Source organism: Leptodactylus fuscus, chromosome 5 (genome assembly GCF_031893055.1).
Source record: "Leptodactylus fuscus isolate aLepFus1 chromosome 5, aLepFus1.hap2, whole genome shotgun sequence".
NCBI classification, from domain to species: Eukaryota; Metazoa; Chordata; class Amphibia; order Anura; family Leptodactylidae; genus Leptodactylus; species Leptodactylus fuscus.
In genome coordinates, this window is record NC_134269.1 from 65,517,358 (window position 1) to 65,537,163 (window position 19,806).

The 19,806-nt window shown below is 43.5% G+C and overlaps 1 protein-coding gene across 1 annotated transcript in view; it reads right to left on the reverse strand.

The window, feature by feature from the left end:
• The window catches only part of LOC142204858 (aminopeptidase N-like), a 39,537-nt gene extending 26,996 nt beyond the window's left edge, over window positions 1-12,541 (reverse strand). Inside the window, exons 1-5 of the mRNA XM_075276184.1 lie at window positions 11,946-12,541; window positions 9,882-10,024; window positions 2,642-2,766; window positions 1,741-1,870; window positions 501-655 (exon numbers count right to left, since the gene is read on the reverse strand). Coding sequence (XP_075132285.1) covers window positions 501-655; window positions 1,741-1,870; window positions 2,642-2,766; window positions 9,882-10,024; window positions 11,946-12,541 — 1,149 coding nt within the window. The remainder of the gene's footprint in view (window positions 1-500; window positions 656-1,740; window positions 1,871-2,641; window positions 2,767-9,881; window positions 10,025-11,945) is intronic.
• Window positions 12,542-19,806: the final 7,265 nt, after the last annotated feature.

Here is a 19,806-nt window from a genome sequence, read left to right on the forward strand (position 1 = left end):
AAGCATGATTTATGAAGTGACCTATCAATATGTATGGTACCGTAGTAAGATCATAGCGCTGCCCTTTCATGAAGGACCCTGCTAATAAATGACATGGCAAAGTAAAGGCATACTATAAGATTTCAGCCAACTAGTAAATCCAGCTCACCCTTCTCCAAGAATATAAATTGTCCAGACCAGCGAGCACGGAAACTTTTTTGGATCCAAGGTATAGAATATATTCACTTATGAAGTAAAATCCAGCTTCAACTGAAGTCCAACGAATCAGCCGTACGTGGTAGAATAAAATTCAACTTTTATTTTAGCAAAAAATAATAAAACCGTCACAAAAAATGTCATTATGTGATGATTTTATTATTTTTTGCTAAAATAAAAGTTGAATTTTATTCTACCACGTACGGCTGATTCGTTGGACTTCAGTTGAAGCTGGATTTTACTTCATGAGTGAATATATAAGATTTCAGGTCAGCACATAAAATCAATTCAGAAATATAACCAACCTGATGTGCAAGTTCATGAGATATTACTTCGAGCACCCTCTCCTTGTTGTTAATAGAAGATTCACTAGAATCATAAAAAAGTGCAGTCTCTCTGTATATGACAAGCCCCCAGTTCTCCATGGCTCCTGCACCGAAGTCTGGGATAGCTACCTGGTCTAGAGGAGAGAAAGCGATATTATACAATGAATAATATGCACCATTACAGGCCTTTTTATAAATGTGTAACATTATGGAGACAAAATGGTATCAAACTTCAGAGACTGTATTTACAGTATGGAAATGATTTACTAAATGTCTTTAGTAGAATACAGAATAGAGAGAGGTATAACACAGTTTTGTATTGCATCAACCCTGTAGAATTCTCCTGTCTTCAACAGCGTGCCTATAGGGAAGGAGTCTTCACAATAGCCTCCACAGCACTTTCTTGAGGTTGTCTTGCACATACTGTAGCACTAGAGACATCAACCATAGCCAAGCTGTATACAGGAACACTTTAACAGCCAATATCATCAGTATGTCTTTAGAGTATTTATAGTCTATGAATATGGCACATGAACTGTAGTCCTACTGCCCTTCCCGGTACAAGGCAGAATATATACACATTTGTAAGGCCACACTCTCTGAGCTCCTAGAGACTACTTTACCATTGGCTGCCCAGTTCATCCTGAGATGGCTTAGGCCCATTGTCTTGGCCAACTTTGATAACCTCTGATGACTACCCCTCATCTCAAGAGCACGAAAGAACAATACAACATAGGCTGCATCCAGGCCAGGGATGTGCACCCCACTACAGAGCCATTAGGAACTTCCTCCTCCTATGAGGGTAACCACTGAGTTATGCTTACCTGGTAACTCTAACCTGGCTCATGTCTGACATACAGACTAGGCTTGGTTCCTGAACGTAACCCAAAAAAGTTACTTATATGTGGCATTGGTGTTAATCCCCATTCACCACTAACATTGTGCAGTGACACTGCACTCATCATTCACTACTACTTTACCAATTGGCTAGCGTCCAGGTGTCTGCCGTCTGTTTTTGCGGTGTTTTTTCCTGCAGCATTTTTTTAACTGTATTTTGCTATGCAGAGCCTTAGCCTAAATTAACACATAAGGGATTTCAGAAGTCTTCTTTAAGCAGTTAAAAACAATAGGAAAAACTAAATAACCTCATCGATATCTCGGCCTCTATCATTTTTATTAATTTCCTCTCCATTTATATTTTACAAACCCATACACATACCTGATTTTGGCAGAGGATAAGGAGCATCATAATATTTCTCAAAAAACTCCAAAATTGGCTTTGTGACATTCAGTGCATACTCTCCTTGATTGAAGTCCTCAATTGCCTTTTGACGGCCCCAGATTTTTACCTGTCAATTGGTATAATGGGGTAAATGTACTGAGTATACTAAATATTTCTTAATATCTCTGTTACTGCTAATATATATATTTCTGGAGATCACAGAATTATATACCTATTCAACTAGACCACTTTCACATGGTCAGTATTGGTTACCTATCAAAAATTGAGCAAAAAAAAAAAAAAGATCACAAATTGGTATAAACCCCAAAATGAAATATAGAGTATCACCCCACCAGAAAAAGTCCTCACATACTCTTCAAATATGGTAATATAAGAACAAATTACTTTTGTTCAATGAAGTATTGTACAGAATAAAATTATTATATACCAGTAATTTTTTAGTACACAGACAAAATCCATAACAAAAAACACTTCTATCCAGAAAATAATAACATTTTTCAATATATTATATGTAATCCATTAAAAAAAGCCCTCATACAGCTTATATCAATGGAAAATGTAAAAAAGTTATTATGCAAAAATGGAAAAAATAAATGATAGGTAGAAAGAGAGACAGCCAGATAGATAGATAAAAAAAAAAAAAACAACACAAAACAGGCAGCACTCCCAATATCAAAGAAAATCAAGGGTCAGTCATTTAGAATAAATCCACATAGATTTTTTCACTACTTGGAGTGCTACCCGCTTTTTTGTTTTTCACCTATGTGGTATCTTATGCTGGGCCTCTAGGATTGCACCATCTCTTAGTGATAGATAGATAGATAGATAGATAGATAGATAGATAGATAGATAGATAGATAGATAGATAGATACTTACCATATCATCACCAACCGCTTTAAACTGAGAAACAATAAAGGCGACCAGATATGTTGACATCCTTGGAGAATTTTCAAACTTTGTGATATTCCATTGTTCATTCTGCCACTGTTCAGTAGTCACATCTAAACACGTTTTCCAAAATATAGATCATGTTAAAGTTTAAAGCCGTAAAACTCGGTCCCTGTGTTGGCGGATTTACCTATCTGGAAAGTATACCAGGACAGGAACTCCTTGCGGTATAGATGACTCTCCTATGCCCCTGTAGTCACTGGAATGGACCTTGATCCAGCCATCTGCAACTGACAGGGCACCTGTGGGGCACAGTTCTAGGGTTCCCAGCTGTCTGGGTGCAAGTCTGCAATAAACTTAGTGTGGCTAGGAGCTTTGGCTTCACTGCCTAACCCTAACACCAACTTCACTAACAGGTAAGATGGCCGCCATTCACTCAGTGCTCTCTGCAGGAGGCAGGAGAATTGCCCTGCCTCCAGATGCTGTTAGCTTGTTGCGTGTCAGCAAAAACATCTCAGTGTGTCACCTGTGACACTCGTGTCATTGGTTACCCATCAAGGTTTTAAGTATGTAGGGCAGACAGTAACAGATTCAAGAAATGACCAGCTACAGCTTTGCTTAAAGTACACACGACATTGTGTGACATTTTACTGTATATAACTAGAGATGAGCGAGTAGTTAAATACTCGATATTCGATATTCGTTTAGAGTAGCCCCTCAATATTCGACTACTCGAATCAAATATCGAATCCTATTATAGTCTATGGGGGAAAAATGCTCATTTCAGGGGTAGGCAACATTCGATCAAATTGAACTTACCAAGTCCACGAGTGAGGGTCGGGCTGGATCCTCCGAGAAGTCTTCTCCGTACAGCGTCCCCACGGCGTCTTCTGGCTCTGAATTCACTCTGCCAGGCATCGGGCCTGGGCAGAGCTGACTGCGCATGGCCGCACTACAAGAAAATGGCCACTTACAGTCAAAGCGGCCATTTTCTTGTAGCGCGGGCATGCGCAGTCAACTCTGCCCAGGCCTGATGCCTGGCAGAGTGAATTCAGAGCCAGAAGACGCTGCGGGGACGCTGTGCGGAGAAGACTTCTAAAGGTAGGAGAAGAACCAGCGTTGATTGGCCGACTGTATAGCATTCGGCCAATCAACGCTGGTTCTGCATCAAATTTTTCCATTCGAATAGCGAGTACGAGTATTTTGAATATTGTAGTATTCGATCGAATACCTACTCGATTGAATACTACTCGCTCATCTCTATATATAACCAAAGGTAGATTAGTGGGCACCAAATAGTTCTAGCAATGCCTCCTATCAGAGGAGGACCAATGATTGACAGCACTACACTACAAAATCTTGGTCCTTTTCAGGGGTCTGAGTGATTGCTCACAGTACATCCATTTTAGAGTGCCATACAGTAGAGCCAAATGTCTACTATTCTAACTCTCTTTAGTCATCTTATGCAGTAGATGTCAGTATCCAGAGCACCACGATCTATAATGGGAAAAGTATCAGTTTTATCATGCATATTACACACTCATTTTCTGTATTATGGATGAATGGGGCTAAACATCTGATATCCATCCATATATGCACACTCACAGATATCTAGTATGTATATTTAGGCTTAGGACACACACAGTGAGAATGGAAGATTATGTAGATAATCTGTTTTCCCTTAGCCCAAACAGCAGCACAAGATGGGGTATTCCTGCCCCTGTGTACTGTTAGGACAGGTGGAACTTTTATTAAACTAACAAGTTGCCCTCCCATAAAGGCCCAGGAGACCTCCCCCTCCCTGTGTTAGTCTCCAAGCATCATACAGAATATAGCCATGTATAACCAACATAAGTCAAAGGGAGGGAGCTTTGTGCTGCTGTTTGGGCTAAGGGAAAACAGATTATCTACATAATCTTCCATTCCCCCTACGCCCAAACAGCAGCACAAGATGGGGATTTAACGAGTAATACCCCTTCTAGGGAGGGCGATCCTGGCAAGCTGAAGACAGGATAGAGTAACCAAAGGATTTTGCTTTGGTGGTGTGCAAGTCCAGTCTGTAGTGCCTTGCAAAGGTTAAATGTGAGGACCAAGATGCAGCCGCACAGATTTGGTCCACCGAGAGAGATTGTCTCTCTGCCCAAGACGCGGCTACTGCCCTAGTAGCATGGGCTCGCAAAAATTCCGGGACCGGCAGACCTTGTGCCTGCAGGGCCCCTGAAATAGCTTCTTTAATCCACCTCGATAGTGTGGCCTTAGATGCTTTACTTCCCCTATTGTGACCCAAAAAATTAATGAGCAAGTTATCTGCTCTGCGGAATAGGCGTGTCCGATCTAGATAAATCCGCAGTGTTCGCACAAGGTCCAGGTTGTGCATTCTCTCCTCCCATTCGGAGGAGGGAGAGGGGAAAAATGTTGGTAAGGTTATTGTTTGGTTAATATTTTCCATCGTGGGAACCTTTGGCAGAAATCCTTGGATAAATCTGAGCTGGACTCTGTCCGGAAAGAAGGTTGTATATGGTTCCGAGGCCGCCAGGGCCTGAAGCTCCCCTACTCGCTTGGCCGATGTGATTGCCAGCAGAAAGGTTACCTTCCATGAGAGGTATTTGAACTCTACCTCTGTCAGGGGTTCAAATGGCGGGGCACATAGCCCTTGTAGGACCGCAGCTAGGTCCCACTGGGGAGCCGGGGGCCGTACCGGGGGTCGGAGCCTAGAGGCCCCTCTTTGGAATTGCCTTATGAGAGGATTCTGCGACAATCTGGTCCCTAATAGAGCGGATAGTGCCGAGACATGCACCCTTAGAGTGGCTGGGGACAAACCCTTGTCCAATCCTTCCGGTAAGAATTCCAGAACTGCCTCAATGGATGATGTATCGCATTGCCTTCTGGCCCCCCAGTCCATAAATACCTGAGCAATCCTCTGGTAACTGCGATTGGTTGAATCCGCTCTAGAGTGGGCCAATGTCCTTAAGACGGCCTGGGACAATCCTCTGTCTCCACGTACGGTGCGGTCAACCTCCAGGCAGTGAGGTTGAACCTGTCCAGATCCTGGCAGAGCTGACTGTTTAGAGTTACCAGGTTTTGGACACGCGGAAGCCTCCAGTATGTCCCTCGACTCATTAACATGAGGTGGGTAAACCATGCCCTTTTCGGCCAGAACGGCATGATGACAATGGCCGACGTCTGGTCCTGCCTGAGTTTTGCCAATACCCTGGGAATCATCGGAATCGGAGGAAAAACGTATACTAGTTTGAAGCTCCAGGGTATTGACAGGGCATCGATCGCCAAGGGATTGCCGTCCCGATACAGGGAGCAAAAGACTCCCACCTTGGCGTTGTGTTGGGTGGCCATCAGATCCACCTCGGGGAGACCCCACATCCTGGTGAGTTGTTGGAAGACTTCCTGGCTCAGAGACCACTCGGCTGTTGTTACTAGGCCCCTGCTTAGCTGATCCGCCAGGACATTGAGATGGCCCTTGATGTGCACCGCTGACAACCTGGATAAGTTCCTTTCTGCCCAGGAAAAGGTCTGGTTGGTCACCCGCCTCAGGGAGGGAGACCTGGTGCCTCCCTGTTTGTTGACATACTGCACGGCCGTTATATTGTCTGTTCTCACTCTGACCGCCTTCCCCTGCACATGGGGAGTCAGCTTCCGAAGTGCCAGATATATTGCGGTAAGCTCTCGCCAGTTGGAGGAGCGAGTCCTCTCCTCTTGGCTCCAGGTTCCTCTTATCAGGGTCTCCCCCAGATGCGCTCCCCAACCTGTGAGGGAGGCATCTGTGGTCAACAGGGTCCAGGAAGTCTGGACCGTGGACCTCCCGTCTCTGAGTTGGGACCACCATTCCAGTGATCGACGGGTACTGATGGATAACTGGATAGGCTTCTGAAGTCCAGAAGGACTGTGGTTCCATTCTCTCAGGATCTCGAGCTGTAAAGGGCGCATATGCCACAGTGCCCAGGGAAGTGCCTCGATGGCCGCGGACATAAGTCCTAGGACCTTCATAGCTGTCCTGATTGTAACCTTCCTGGTTCGGGATAGGTGGTGGACCGCACGACCAATCTTCTCCTTTCGAGGAGAGGGCAGGGAGATCGTCATACTGAGAGAATCCAAATTGAAGCCCAGGAACTGAATCCGGGTTGATGGAACCACTACTGACTTCTGCCAGTTTACTAGCCAGCCCAGCTTGCTTATGAATGCCACTGTGGTACCCAACTGTGTGGCGAGAGCCTCCCTTGACTGGGCTTTTAATAGCCAGTCGTCTAAATACGGGACAATAAATATCCCCTGGAGGCGCAGGGCGGCTACGACCGGAGCCACTACCTTTGTGAAGGTGTGGGGGGCCGAAGATATACCGAACGGGAGAGCCGTAAACTGGAAGTGATGTAATCTTCCATCTAGATGTATGGCAATTCTTAAATACTTCCTGTGTGGAGCATAGATGGGAATGTGGAGGTATGCGTCCCTCAGATCCAAGGTGACGAATAGGTCTCCTGGCTGCAAAAACGGGAGAACCGACCTTATGGTCTCCATCCGGAACCGGACCTTGCGGATGAATTGAGTTACATACCTTAGGTCGATAATCATGCGCCACCCTCCGGTCGACTTTGGCACCAAAAACACGGGCGAGTAGACGCCTTGACCCTGCTCGTCTAGAGGGACTGGTTCCAATGCAGCCTTGTCCACATACTCCCACACGGATCTCTGAAGATGAAGCTGCTTGGTGCCCTGAAGAGGGCGGGTCCTCCTGTATTTGTCTGGAGGGGGGGAAAGAAAGCTTATTCTGTAGCCATCCTGTATAAGCTGGAGAACCCATGGGTCTTGGATGTATTGATGCCAGGCGGCTAGATGTAAAGAGAGGCGACCCCCCACTGCGGCTCTGCAGGCGAGGGGATGGTGATAGTCAGAAGGTGGATCTCTTTTCACCACCACGGGCGGAACCTCGACCGCCTCTTGATTGGCCGCCTGGGCGCCTCCGAAATTGGCCTCTTGACGTGCCTCTGGAGGCCGCATAGCCCCGAAAGGACCGTTGCCTAGCCCCTGCAGACTGGGGGAGGCTTTTGCCCTTCGAGTCGGCCAGCCCTTCCATTATGCGGTCGAGCTCACTACCGAATAATCTGCCCGGCTCAAATGGTAAGGCGCACAAATTAAACTTTGAGGCATTGTCTGCCCTCCAGGGCTTGAGCCAGAGGGGACGCCTCGCGGCAGTTGACAACGCCATAGCCCTAGCTGCCAGCTTGACCTGGTAGAAAGCCGCCTCAGAGAGGTAGTCAGACATTAGAGTAATACTTGTCATGGCTGTCAGCAGATCGTCTCTGTGGACCCCTGAGTCGATGTCTCTCTCGAGGTTTGAGACTTCAGCCCGTAGCCTGGTGACTACCTCACTGGCCGCAATGCCTACTGAGGCCTGCGCTGCAGAGGAGGCATAGATGCACCTAAGGGACCCCTCCGCCCTGCGGTCCATCACATCCTGGAGGTTCGAACCATCCTCCGCTGGTACCACGGTGCGCTTAGATAGTTTAGAGACCGCTATATCTACCTTAGGCGGAGGGCCCCAAGAGCTGGACTGGGCTTCTGCTAGGGGAAACAGTGCCCTGAAACGCCTGGAAGCGTTAAATGGACGTTCCGGAAACCTCCATTCCGCTTCCATCCTCTTAACCATTTCCGAGTTGGCTTGGAAAGACTTAAGGGAGGTAGATGGAGTCTCCTCAGTAGGCTCTCCCACTTCCTTGGCCCGTACAATTTTTAGCAATTTGGGCATCCTCTCTACAGCAAAGACCGGTTTAACTGGTTCCAAGATGTCCTCTTCAGAGGAGATCTCATCTAGGATCTGTAGAGTTTCCATAGGGGGGAGAGAAGGAGGGGATGACTCCAAAGGAGGTTTCTTTGATAATTGGGAGATAGAAACTTTCATCTCCCTCATTGACTCCTCCACAAACTCCCTCACCCAGCCAACAACATCTCGGACGGACGTGTCCTCTGACGGGGGCCCACGGCACCCACGGCAGCACTGGTATGCATAGCCGTCCGGAAGGGGCACCTCGCACTTAATGCAGGCTAGGTGGCGTCGCTTGGCGGTAGCCTTCCTCTTAGGGTTTTCAGGTACAGAGGAGGAAGACGACATCTAAGGAGAGATATATAATCAATTAATCTCTTACCTTAACTTGAGCTTTACCCTGAGGCCCCACTAGGGGGAATACATCACCTTAATCTTTTCAGAAATCCTTTCACAAAGGTTTGCTTAGCTGCCTTCTGGTTGCCCAAGCAGTAGCAACCTGTTAGCAAGAGCTGACAGGCAAACTAAATTGGGCCAGCAGCTTTAAATAGGGCGGAGGGGGGCTAACCTTGACCACGCCCCCAACCACCTCATCCTAATTAAATAACTCAGGGGGCACACTGGGCAATCCTAGCCAAAAAAAGGAAGCCTTTCTGGCTTCCCTAGGTGGGGAAAACCTTTCCCCTCACAAGCCCCTACCTGTAATTAAAAAAATCTCCGTCCGGCGCCTCGGCTCACTGGTACGCATGCGCCGGACGGAGGGCCGCGCATGCGCGGTACGGGCCACGAAACGGGATCCGCGCGCATGCGCAAAGCGGCTCCCGCGCCTGCGCGGTAGAGCCGGAAGGCCGCGGCGCACACACAGTGTCCGCGGCCGGAACAACAGAGGCGCCGGCAGGTTCCCCCCTCCGCCCAAAGGAAACTATGTTCCTAGGCGGCTGGGAGCGGCGCCGGAGCGCAGAATGGTGCCGACGACGCGGGACCAGAAGCTGCACTTCCTAAGAAGGTGACCCCCACTACCCCCAGGTAAGTCCCAAGGGGGAGCGGAGGCCCACCCAATTCAGATGGGAGAGGAGACCTCTCCCTCCACCTGTCCTGGTAACAGGACAGAAAAAAACACAGGGAGGGGGAGGTCTCCTGGGCCTTTATGGGAGGGCAACTTGTTAGTTTAATAAAAGTTCCACCTGTCCTAACAGTACACAGGGGCAGGAATACCCCATCTTGTGCTGCTGTTTGGGCGTAGGGGGAATGCTGCAGATTGTCCTCAGGGACATACAGAAGCCTTTTCCACTGCAAGATTGCTGTAGCAAAACCATCTTAAATTGGGTGTTTTTTGCATGTGGTTCAACTACCAATTTATCTGTAGACTCCGTAAATTACCACTGTCCTGTAGGTATTGACTAACCATGATGATTTTGCCCTGCATCCCACCGTCCTTAAAAGGCAATTACTTACCTAACACATTCATGTTTGACAGTGCAACATAATCTGGCTTATGTCTGAGGGTGATGCTGAAAGTAGCCTTCAATGCCGGCTCATCAAAGCAGGGGAAAGCCTTCCGGGCATCGGGGGCCTGCATCTGTGTAGTGGCTATGATCCTGTCACCAAATATAGGTTTAATGAGAAAATTGGCAGATAATTCCTAAGCAAGTTGTCAAGCTTCGATAAACGAACATCAGATAAATCAGTATATAACTAGATAGATTTATTGAGTGCTGCACTCCAGGTTTCTGTTAAAATATTGCAAAACAGGGATTTGTAACTTTTTGAGCTTATTTGAGCCAAAATTTTGTGATTTGTTACATATTGACACTACACTTTTAGGCCGGGGCCATACGTGAATTTGTAAAAAGTTGCAAAAATTGTTCCCATTTTACCTACTAAAGGGATGGTGTGGAAAGAAGTGTAATATCTCAGGAAAAAAGCGTTAGGGTAGGTTCACAGGATTTTTTGTCAGGATTTTGAGGCCGTATCCGCCTCAAAATCCTGACCAAAAAGACGGCTCCCATTGAAATCAATGGGAGCTGGTCAGTTCTTTTTTTCCGGGAGCTGTTTGTACCGGCTCCCGGAAAAAGAAGCGAGATGCTCATTCCTTCAGGAGGAGTCGCCTCGCGACATCCGCCTGAAGACACTCCCTCCTGACTAGGCCCATTCATTTGGGCCTAATCTGGAGCTGAGTGCGCAACTGGATGCCGGTGCACTGCACCGGCATCCAGTTGCAGCTACCCGTATTTTGGTCCGGAACCTGAGGCAGCTTCCGCCTCAGGTTCTGGACTGAAAAATGACGCGTGAACTTTCCCTTAGACTTAACCAAATTTATCAAACACCGTATGACATATCATAAATTTGCCACGAATAACTCCAATGTGTACTTCAACAAAACTAAATTTAAATAAAAAGTTTTACATTTTAAAAGCAAAAAAATCCCCCCCCCCTTGCCTTTAATAATTATAATAAAGTAACATCGTTTGCCAGTTTATTGATTATTTTAGAAAAATGAGAGAAGAATAACTCAAGGACTAAAGATATGTTCATATGTGGCAGCTTTTCTGCAGAAATTTATGCAACTGAAAACCTCTTGCATTTATGTGAATTGGCAGCAGGATATTCTGTAAACACCATTCAGATATACTGTAAGGTATGCATGCAACATATCTGCAATGTGTGAACATACCCATATGGTGATTTTTAAATTGTTGTGGAAATTTCTATCATTTGTGAGTTAAACCAAAATTTAATGAGAGATTGTCCGACCACAATAAGTCCTGTTTTATTCCTGGAATGGAAAGATCATCTTCAGGGCTCTCGCTGATCGATCCCAGATCAAACAACTACCGCTATTATCACTTCTGGCACGTCATTATCTTCCAAGTGAAACATAATATTGTATGCTCTTTGCAATCTTTAATAGATGCCGCTCTACTGATTCTGGCACAGTTGGATTTTTTCTCTAGCTCCCCCCCCCAACATTTCTAAGCAATCGGTGCTGTTAGCTTTAGAACCCAATATGTCAATTAGGCCTTCTACCGTCAGGTGGGCAGTCCTGAGCTGTCTGCTCTGTCTAGGGACAGCCCACCTGACTGTAGAGAATGTAATTAGCATATTGTTCAGGAATAGAGGGGACTAAGGAAAAAATTACAAATGTGCCAGAATCATTTCATAACGCTAAATGGTGAAAGGTCCCTTTTTAAATCATACTGGCAGTATGCCATTGTTAAAACAATATACCTGTATAACTGATAGAGGAATTTCAAACTATTTTTATTATTTTTTTCAATTATACATTATATATGCGAATGACATGCTAAATCACTTTTAAGTATGAGAAGTTTACAATAACTGGCAATGATATTTGTAGACAGCAATGCATGATGTAGATCCTAAAACCAGAAATAAGGAAGATGGAACATTATGATTCTCCATCCAACCAGATCAGTTTACTTGAACCTGGAGTATAAATACCATTTATGAACAGAAACATTTGATAGTTATATGTTGCATTATTATACTGATACTTACTTGGTCTCGCCATCTTCTACATATTCACTGCGGTAAAATCCTGCCAGATCATCCGCCAGTTCCCCCACAAATGTGGTGTGAAGTATATACTTTGTCCCAGCCTGCAGTTGTACATTGAGAGGTAGTACTAAATAATTGGTCTTCTCCACTAGAAAGCATTTGTCTGCACTGATCTGATTGCCACCTTCATCGGTGAGCACTGGATCCGCTGTATAATTGAGTTTTTTACTGTGGATAATGACATGTTGGGTTGGTGTTTTACATGTGAAATAGGCTTTGCTGGCCCCATGAAAGATGTAAAGTCCTTCTGCATTTTTTGCTAAAATAGGTCTGAGGTCAATCTCATAGTGTTCTGGTACTAAATGTCCTGGAAGCCGATATTTATCCCATAATTCGCTGGATGCAGGAGTTGTGGTCGTAGGTTTTACTGATGGTGTGATTGTAGTTGTGGTTGTTGTGGTTCCTCCATTTTCTACCTTATTGTTCTTCTCATTTGCATAAACAACGGCCAGAGCTATTATTGTGGCTAATGCAGCAATGGCAAAGAAGATGCAGACAAAGGCCACAAGTTTGGTCACGTAGAAGCCTTTGGCCATTGTTCCAGGAGGTACCACAGTAAGGGAGAATGAAGATGCTGTCCTTTTTATACCTTCTCACAATCTAAAAGTAGGAGGTTGTATTTGTGTTTAGTAAAACTTTAACTAGTTGGATCAAAGGTTGCCGGCGGCCAAATCAATTGTCTATCCAAATCTTCAGCGCATGTTCTCCACTTTGACAAGCCTTTCTGATAATATATAGCTGACATGTACAGTACGACTGTGGAAGGAGATAACATAACTTTCTACCAGATATATTCTATGGAGAATGTTTATTATCTAGTTTACGCCAGATATTGAAGTTTGCGGCTTTTTAAACACTATTTGGCCTGGAAGTTACACTAGATTTACTATGCCATGTACATGAGTTTTATGGTGTAAAAGGCATAAAAAGTCACAATATTTGTATCTAAATAGTTTTTGCACAAAAAATTGTGGCTTTTTCTTTTTTGTACCGACTTTGCCACTTTCATTAAAGGATGTTGTGAAGGGCATGGCAAATAACCCTGACAAATTTAGCATAATTACAAACAGTTTAATGGCATAAATGATGCTGAAATCTACGCCAAGTATTTTCGGCATATTTTTCAATAAAGATACACATTCCTGTTGGAGAATGCTGCTCATACATGAAGAGGCATGTGTCTCTATAAAGGGAGGAGCATTCTCCCCCGGTGTTCAATACGCTGGTTTTCATAAATCACTCCAGTATGTCTTCAAGGGCAAGCTTCTCTAAGTAAACTCCACAGAGCTGTTTGAGAGGGATGGGAACCCACGCTGACTCAGGGATCCATCTTGGAATTTGCCTGTTCCTTTTTGAGCCAGTAAGCTTGAGTTGCATAGCAAAGACATATCACCAGATCAGACTTAAAAGTAGGTAATAGAAGCTTGATGGAGCTAAAGTGGTGCTTCAGTGTCGCAAAGAACAAAGGAAGAGACGACTGTCAGAGTTAGTGCTGGCTACTAGTAGTAGAAGACAAAGACAGGAGGTCAGAAAATTCAGACATGTCACTAAACACCTACAAACATAAGAGTTGCCCAAATCGATACCCAATTTTCAGCCCCCACAATATAAACAAACAATAAAACCTACAATACCATGGGCTGCATAATCCCCACTAATAGACTTCGATATACGAAATTTAACCAAAATACTCAGTTTATTAAAAATTTAAATAATTAATAATAGTAATTATTTATATTTTGCAGCCCATTGTTTTGTAAGTGTTATTATATTGAGACATGCCAATAGATGTTACAAGTGGAGGTCTGTGGCCTAACAATGAAGGGTCTGCAGCATCTTCACTCATGTTTGTCTAATGTCTTGCTTCTCTTCCTAGGAGATACAGTGGTCTAACAACTTTCTTATAGTTTATAGTGTTCTGCCTTTCAGCATCTGCACTTTCTTCTCTCCAAAGCCACGGATGGTAACTTTACCTTTAAGACCAGAAGGTCTGATACTCTGCACATTAGTAGCAGTCTCTTATCAGCTTCAGTATCAGCTCCTGGCAACAAGTCTTTTATGAGGCCTGGAGGACTATGTTGTGGCTCGACCACATTGTGTGTGAGGGATAACGGTTGCCTGGTGCAGCAGTAGAATGTGCAGTCTATCAAATGTCCCTCTTTCTAAATTGAGTACTCTGCACAGGTTAGGCTCAGTACAACTGTCTAGTCTGTCACCCAAATTTCCCCCACAGCTGAATATTCTAGGTTGGTGGAAGTGTGATGGTGTAATTTTTGCAGAAGATGCTATAAAATAATTCATGCAGCTTTTCTTTTTTTATCTTTATTTATTTTCCTTGGTATTATCTTTGTGTTTGTTCCTTTTTCTTTAGCATATTGCCTCTTTCCTGTGGTCTCCTTCTCATATTTTGCTGTTTACTTATTAAATATCGGACAGCCACATGACATTATAGCTCTATTGTTAGATAGATTTACAACCAATTTATCATAAAATGACATGTTTCATGTAAGAGATAATTATACTGTAGTTGAAGGGATTGTCATCCCTTTGCATACACCCTATCAGTACTTACTGTATGACTATCATAAAGAGAAAACTGGCTTGTAGGGTTGTGAGGAACTTGGAGACAACATGCACCCCAGCCCCCAAGAAATCAATGACATGAACATGGTATACATATTGAAAAATGTGTCAATTATATCTGATTGTAATTTTTTTCACTCCATTTACCATTGATATTTTACTTAAGAACGTGAAGTTCAAGGGAAATGGGAGGTTTACAATGTGTCACCTTATACAGAGCTTCTCAAATGTAAGTTTTAATCTCTCCTCATAACTGAGGTTCGCCATATCCCTTATCAGCTTCGTGGCTCTCTGTTGTATCTTTTCCACCTCTAGGACATCCTTTCTATGAACTGGTGCCCAGAACTGAACTGTATAATCCCGATGGGGCCACACCAAAGACTTATAAAGTGTTAATATTACTGTATATCCCTATCATCTGAGTCCATACTGCTAATACAAGACACTATCCTGCTGGCCTTAGAAGCAGCTGACTGACATTGTATGCTGCAATCTAAGCTATGATCTACAAGTACACCCAGGTCCTTCCTTACCACTTATCCAATAATGGGCAAGTGGATGCCCAGAATTATTTTTAAAGATTGAGAAAGTAAACTTACTGCCACGCTAATGTTTTTTCTGTTCTCTATTCTCATGACATAATGTAAAATGACATTGCATAAAATCCTTAACATGCAAATTGTAGCCAATACATCATATAAATATTACTGTCAAGATTAGACTTGATATATGCAGCCATATACATTCATTATTCCCCACTAATAAAGCATTGTGACAACTATGATTTCAAAAAAAGATGGGGGGGGGGAGCTGCTCCATGTCTTGACACGGTGATGACTGACACCTCATCTGGGCAATATCTCCTTTTATTTGTTGATTTTCCCAACTGCCGGCACAGCTGTCCAATCAGCTGTTAGAGTTGCTGCTGAGAAGAATCTACATCTAGCAGAAATCTTCCCGCCAAAACTCAGCTGACCAATCAGCTAACAGAAGTTGCTGCTGGGCAGAATATCAGAAGGACCTAGAAGCTGCTGATGGATTACCACAGCCTGACCTGTGATGGACCTTCAATCAACTAAAGAGAATACAGTAAGAAATCAAAGTAACCAGAACCATTTTATTAATAAGAGAAAATACCAATTAGGATATAAAATAAAACACAATTTGGAGCAGGTACACTATCCCCATGGGCCCCCATACGTAATACTCCTGAGGGCTCTTTCATTATATAACTAGTGTCAGTTTGTGGCTCAAAAGCCGTTTACTGTAATGCACTGATTGTCTCACCCCAATGTCTGACCCCATTATTTGATGCCCATATGTCTCAATAGCTTGACGTTATGCTAGACCTTAGAGAATATTGTGCTTCTGCTTATATGTGTACTTTTTGTGTTATGTTGGAAATGGCTAGAATAAATCTAGTAAATATATTATACAGGGCACAGAGCCAACTACTTTCAGCTCTGTGTTGTGTTGAGTACAGGCCATGGAAGCGGACCCATACAGCTGATCCATTCTGGGGCCACATATCAGCCCCCACCAATAACATATTTATGACCTATTCTAAGAATAATCGAATTTCTGGACATACCTTTAAACCCACCACATGTGTAATAGTATACCTTTGCTGTCACAATCCTTCCAACATACCCCTGAATAACTTGCATAATGTACTACATTAAATATTTCCATGATAATTCTATATGGCTAATTTATAAGGGTACCTTATTAGAGAAACCAATGGCTCTATTGCATCACCGTCTCAAGATCTTTTTCCCTTTTAATCATATAGTTACTCTTCTCTGTTAATATTAACGTTCTGATAAAGTAATCTATAGACAGCTGCTATATCATAGCAGAAAATCACATTTCTGAGAAACACCATAAATATTTTACCCTTCATTCACATCTGCGTTTGATAATACGTTTGGGGAGTCCGCATGGGGACCCCCCGAACAGAATCCCAAACGTAATTGCAAGCGGTGTGCAGTAAAAGCACACAGATCTCCATAAACTATAATGGGGTCCGTGTGCTTGCCACACGCTGCCCGCACAAATCATGCAGACAGGAAATTACATTGTGAACTACTTTCCTATCCAGATGTTCTGTGAGGAGATCTGGCAGCAAGCACACGGACCCCATGATGTACCTGTACCTCCTTTCTTTCCACTAAGATGGGTCAGATTTTGACTAACATATCCAAATCTAATATTCTCACAGCTGTTATTACCTCTTTGGGATTCTAGATATGTTATTAAGCTAAGGCCCCACGTTGCGAAATCACAGCTTTTTGTGATGCAGATTTTGTTTAAGTTTTTTGTGCCAAAGTCAAAAGTGGATACAAAAGGAATGGGGAATATATAAGAAGTACTTATATCTTATAGTTATACCTTTTGCTCAATTCTTTCCTGGGTTTGGCAAAAAAAAAGCAAAAAAAAAAGCAACAAAACTTGGAACAAAAAAGTTGCATCTCTGCACAGTGGGACCTAAGCCTTAGGGGCCCCACAGGACGTAAACGCCGCGATCTCCGCTGTAGGAAAAATCGCGGCGTTTTTAGTTCAAACAAAGGGGATGGGATTCATGCGAATCTCATGCCTACTTTGCGGAAAAAAACGCAGTGTGGACACGCTGCGCTTTGCAAAGCCGTTGCGGCTTTGCAAATCGCAGCATGTCAATTAAATCTACGGAAACGCCGGCGGCTTTCCCATAGGTATAATTGTAACAGAAAGTCCGCAGAGGAAAACTCTGCAAACTTTCTGTTGAAAGCGCTGCAGAAAGAACCGCAGTGCGTTCATGCCGCGGATCTTTCCGCAGCGCTTTAGCGCTGCGATTACGGCCCGTGGGGCCTTAGCCTTAGTCTGTTTCATGACACTGTTATCAATCTTGACTGATGCAAACAAAAATTGTTCCATTTTAGAGATGAGCGAACACGCATGCAACCATAGGAGTGAATGGAAGCGGCCGGCACGCAGGGAGTTAAGCAGCCGGCCGCCGGCAAAGTCAGCGCTGCGTCCATTCATTCTTATGGGTGCGTGCTATTCAAAATGTGAGTTTCGAATAGTGTTCGCTCATCTCTATTCCATTTGCATCAGTCATTCTGGCAATTTTATAATCCACTGTGGGTTGAAAACAACAGACTTCCAAACTGTAGTGTGACAATAATCTGTGAAAACAGTCGCGGTAGTCTAAGCAATCAAAAATATAGCGTGAGCTACCTGGCAGATAACCTCGGTCATTATGACTTGGGTACGTTTATGATAAAATGAGTATGTAATAGGTGTATGTATTGCAGAAATTATCTTAAAGCCAGGCTTTATTATATCACATGGTTGTTTGTCATACTGTATAATGTGTAAATGGCATAAAGGATAAGGGGAGGGCAAGAAAGGGACAGTAGGACAAGGAGAGAAACAGGTGCAAAGATAATGCTGATAAAAAGCAATAAAGATCAAAACTAAAAGTTATATAAAATATTCCAGTGTGCAAAGTACCATCTGCAATAAAACACAAAGGGGTTATTTGGGACTACAACAAATGAATCTAAGAGCAGTAAATGTTGTACTGCTTGGAAAGAGCAGTACAAATGTCTGCCACCCCCTTCATGCAATGTTTTATACTTTTGACTTTCAGGCTCAATATCTCAGCATCCACTACAGCCTCCAACATGAGGGCCCCTTCACACGGTGTAAGCGCTCGGCTCATTCCGAGCCGTACACGTGAGCGCTTCTAAACACTTCCCATTCACTTCAATGGGAGTGAGCGTAAGTGTGTAAGTGAATGGGAAGTGTTTAGAAGCGCTCACATGTACGGTTCGGAATGAGCCGAGCGTTTACGCCGTGTGAAGGGGCCCTCAGACTACCATCATTATATAGACAATTATCTTGGCTATCTCACATACAAATTTGACTCACAACTATTTAGCATATGATTAGTTATGTAGATTCTTGTCATGTAACTGCATTGTTACTATTTTTCTCCTAAAAATCTATCTTTTAATTTTTAATAATTTGCTAGTATTTTGTAAATCCAGCTTGGACTTTCAGCACTGCCTGAATACTTTTGGGCATGCTCTCTATTAGGACTTGTTCACACAGAGTTTTTTGGCAGCAGATTTTGACGCAGAATCTGCCTCAAAATCTGCTGCCAAAAACTGCTCCCATTGACTTCACATTGACTTTTGCTTGTCAGTTTATTTATGCACATATAAAATAGGTACATATACATTTCACACACATATACTGTAGATATTCCACATGTGCATAATATGCACACATATACAAAATAGGCCCGCATGTACAGGGGCATACACAGATATAACAAGGCCCCACAGGAATTTTTATCAAATAAAAATAAATATGTTTATAAATATAGCAGCTGGCACTATACTGTTTACACCAGACAATTGACATAAATACATTTATAATTCTCCTCTATACAGCTATAAAATTTCTGCTTTCCTTTACATAGTAATTGATAAACCAGCTGCCTGTAGCCAGTAGTAGTGGAGCTCAGTACACAGGAATTAATGCAGCTACTGTTGAACTCACTGGAAGCTGTAAAAATGTATTTGCACTGAGCTCCCCCTAGTGGTGACTGTAAGAAAATATGGTGGACTTATGTCAGCAGCAGCTGGAGAAGTGCAGTAATGGGCCCCTCACCCCTATGGGCCCCAAAGCCAAGGCCAGTTTTAGACAAACTGTGGCCCTGGGAAAAATTAAAAGCGGGGCCCCAAATGCTGATATACCAACAACACTATCATATTTATAATGGCCTTTAATAACGTCCTTTTTCTGTCCCCAACGCAGTAACAACCACTCCCCCTTACACCCACACACATTTTATATAGCCATCTTTGTACTGCTTTATAGATTTTTGCACCCTCTCATAAGTTACTACATCGCCTCCATATAAATAATAGTCCCTGCTTGTAAACAGTGCCCCATATCATTAATAGTACCCTCATAAATAATACTGCTCCCTTATAAATAGTCCCCATTATTAATAATAGCCCTCTCATAAATAACAGTTCACCTTATAATAGTCCACATTATCAATATTAGCCCTCTTATAAATAATAGCCCTCTTAACAATAATATTCCCTTTTAAATAATAGTCCTCTTATAAATAATAGCTTATAAATAATAGCCCTTTTAATAATACCCTCCTTAGGGTGGGTTCACACAAGCGCTCGCTCTCCGCTTTAGGCAATCTGGCGGG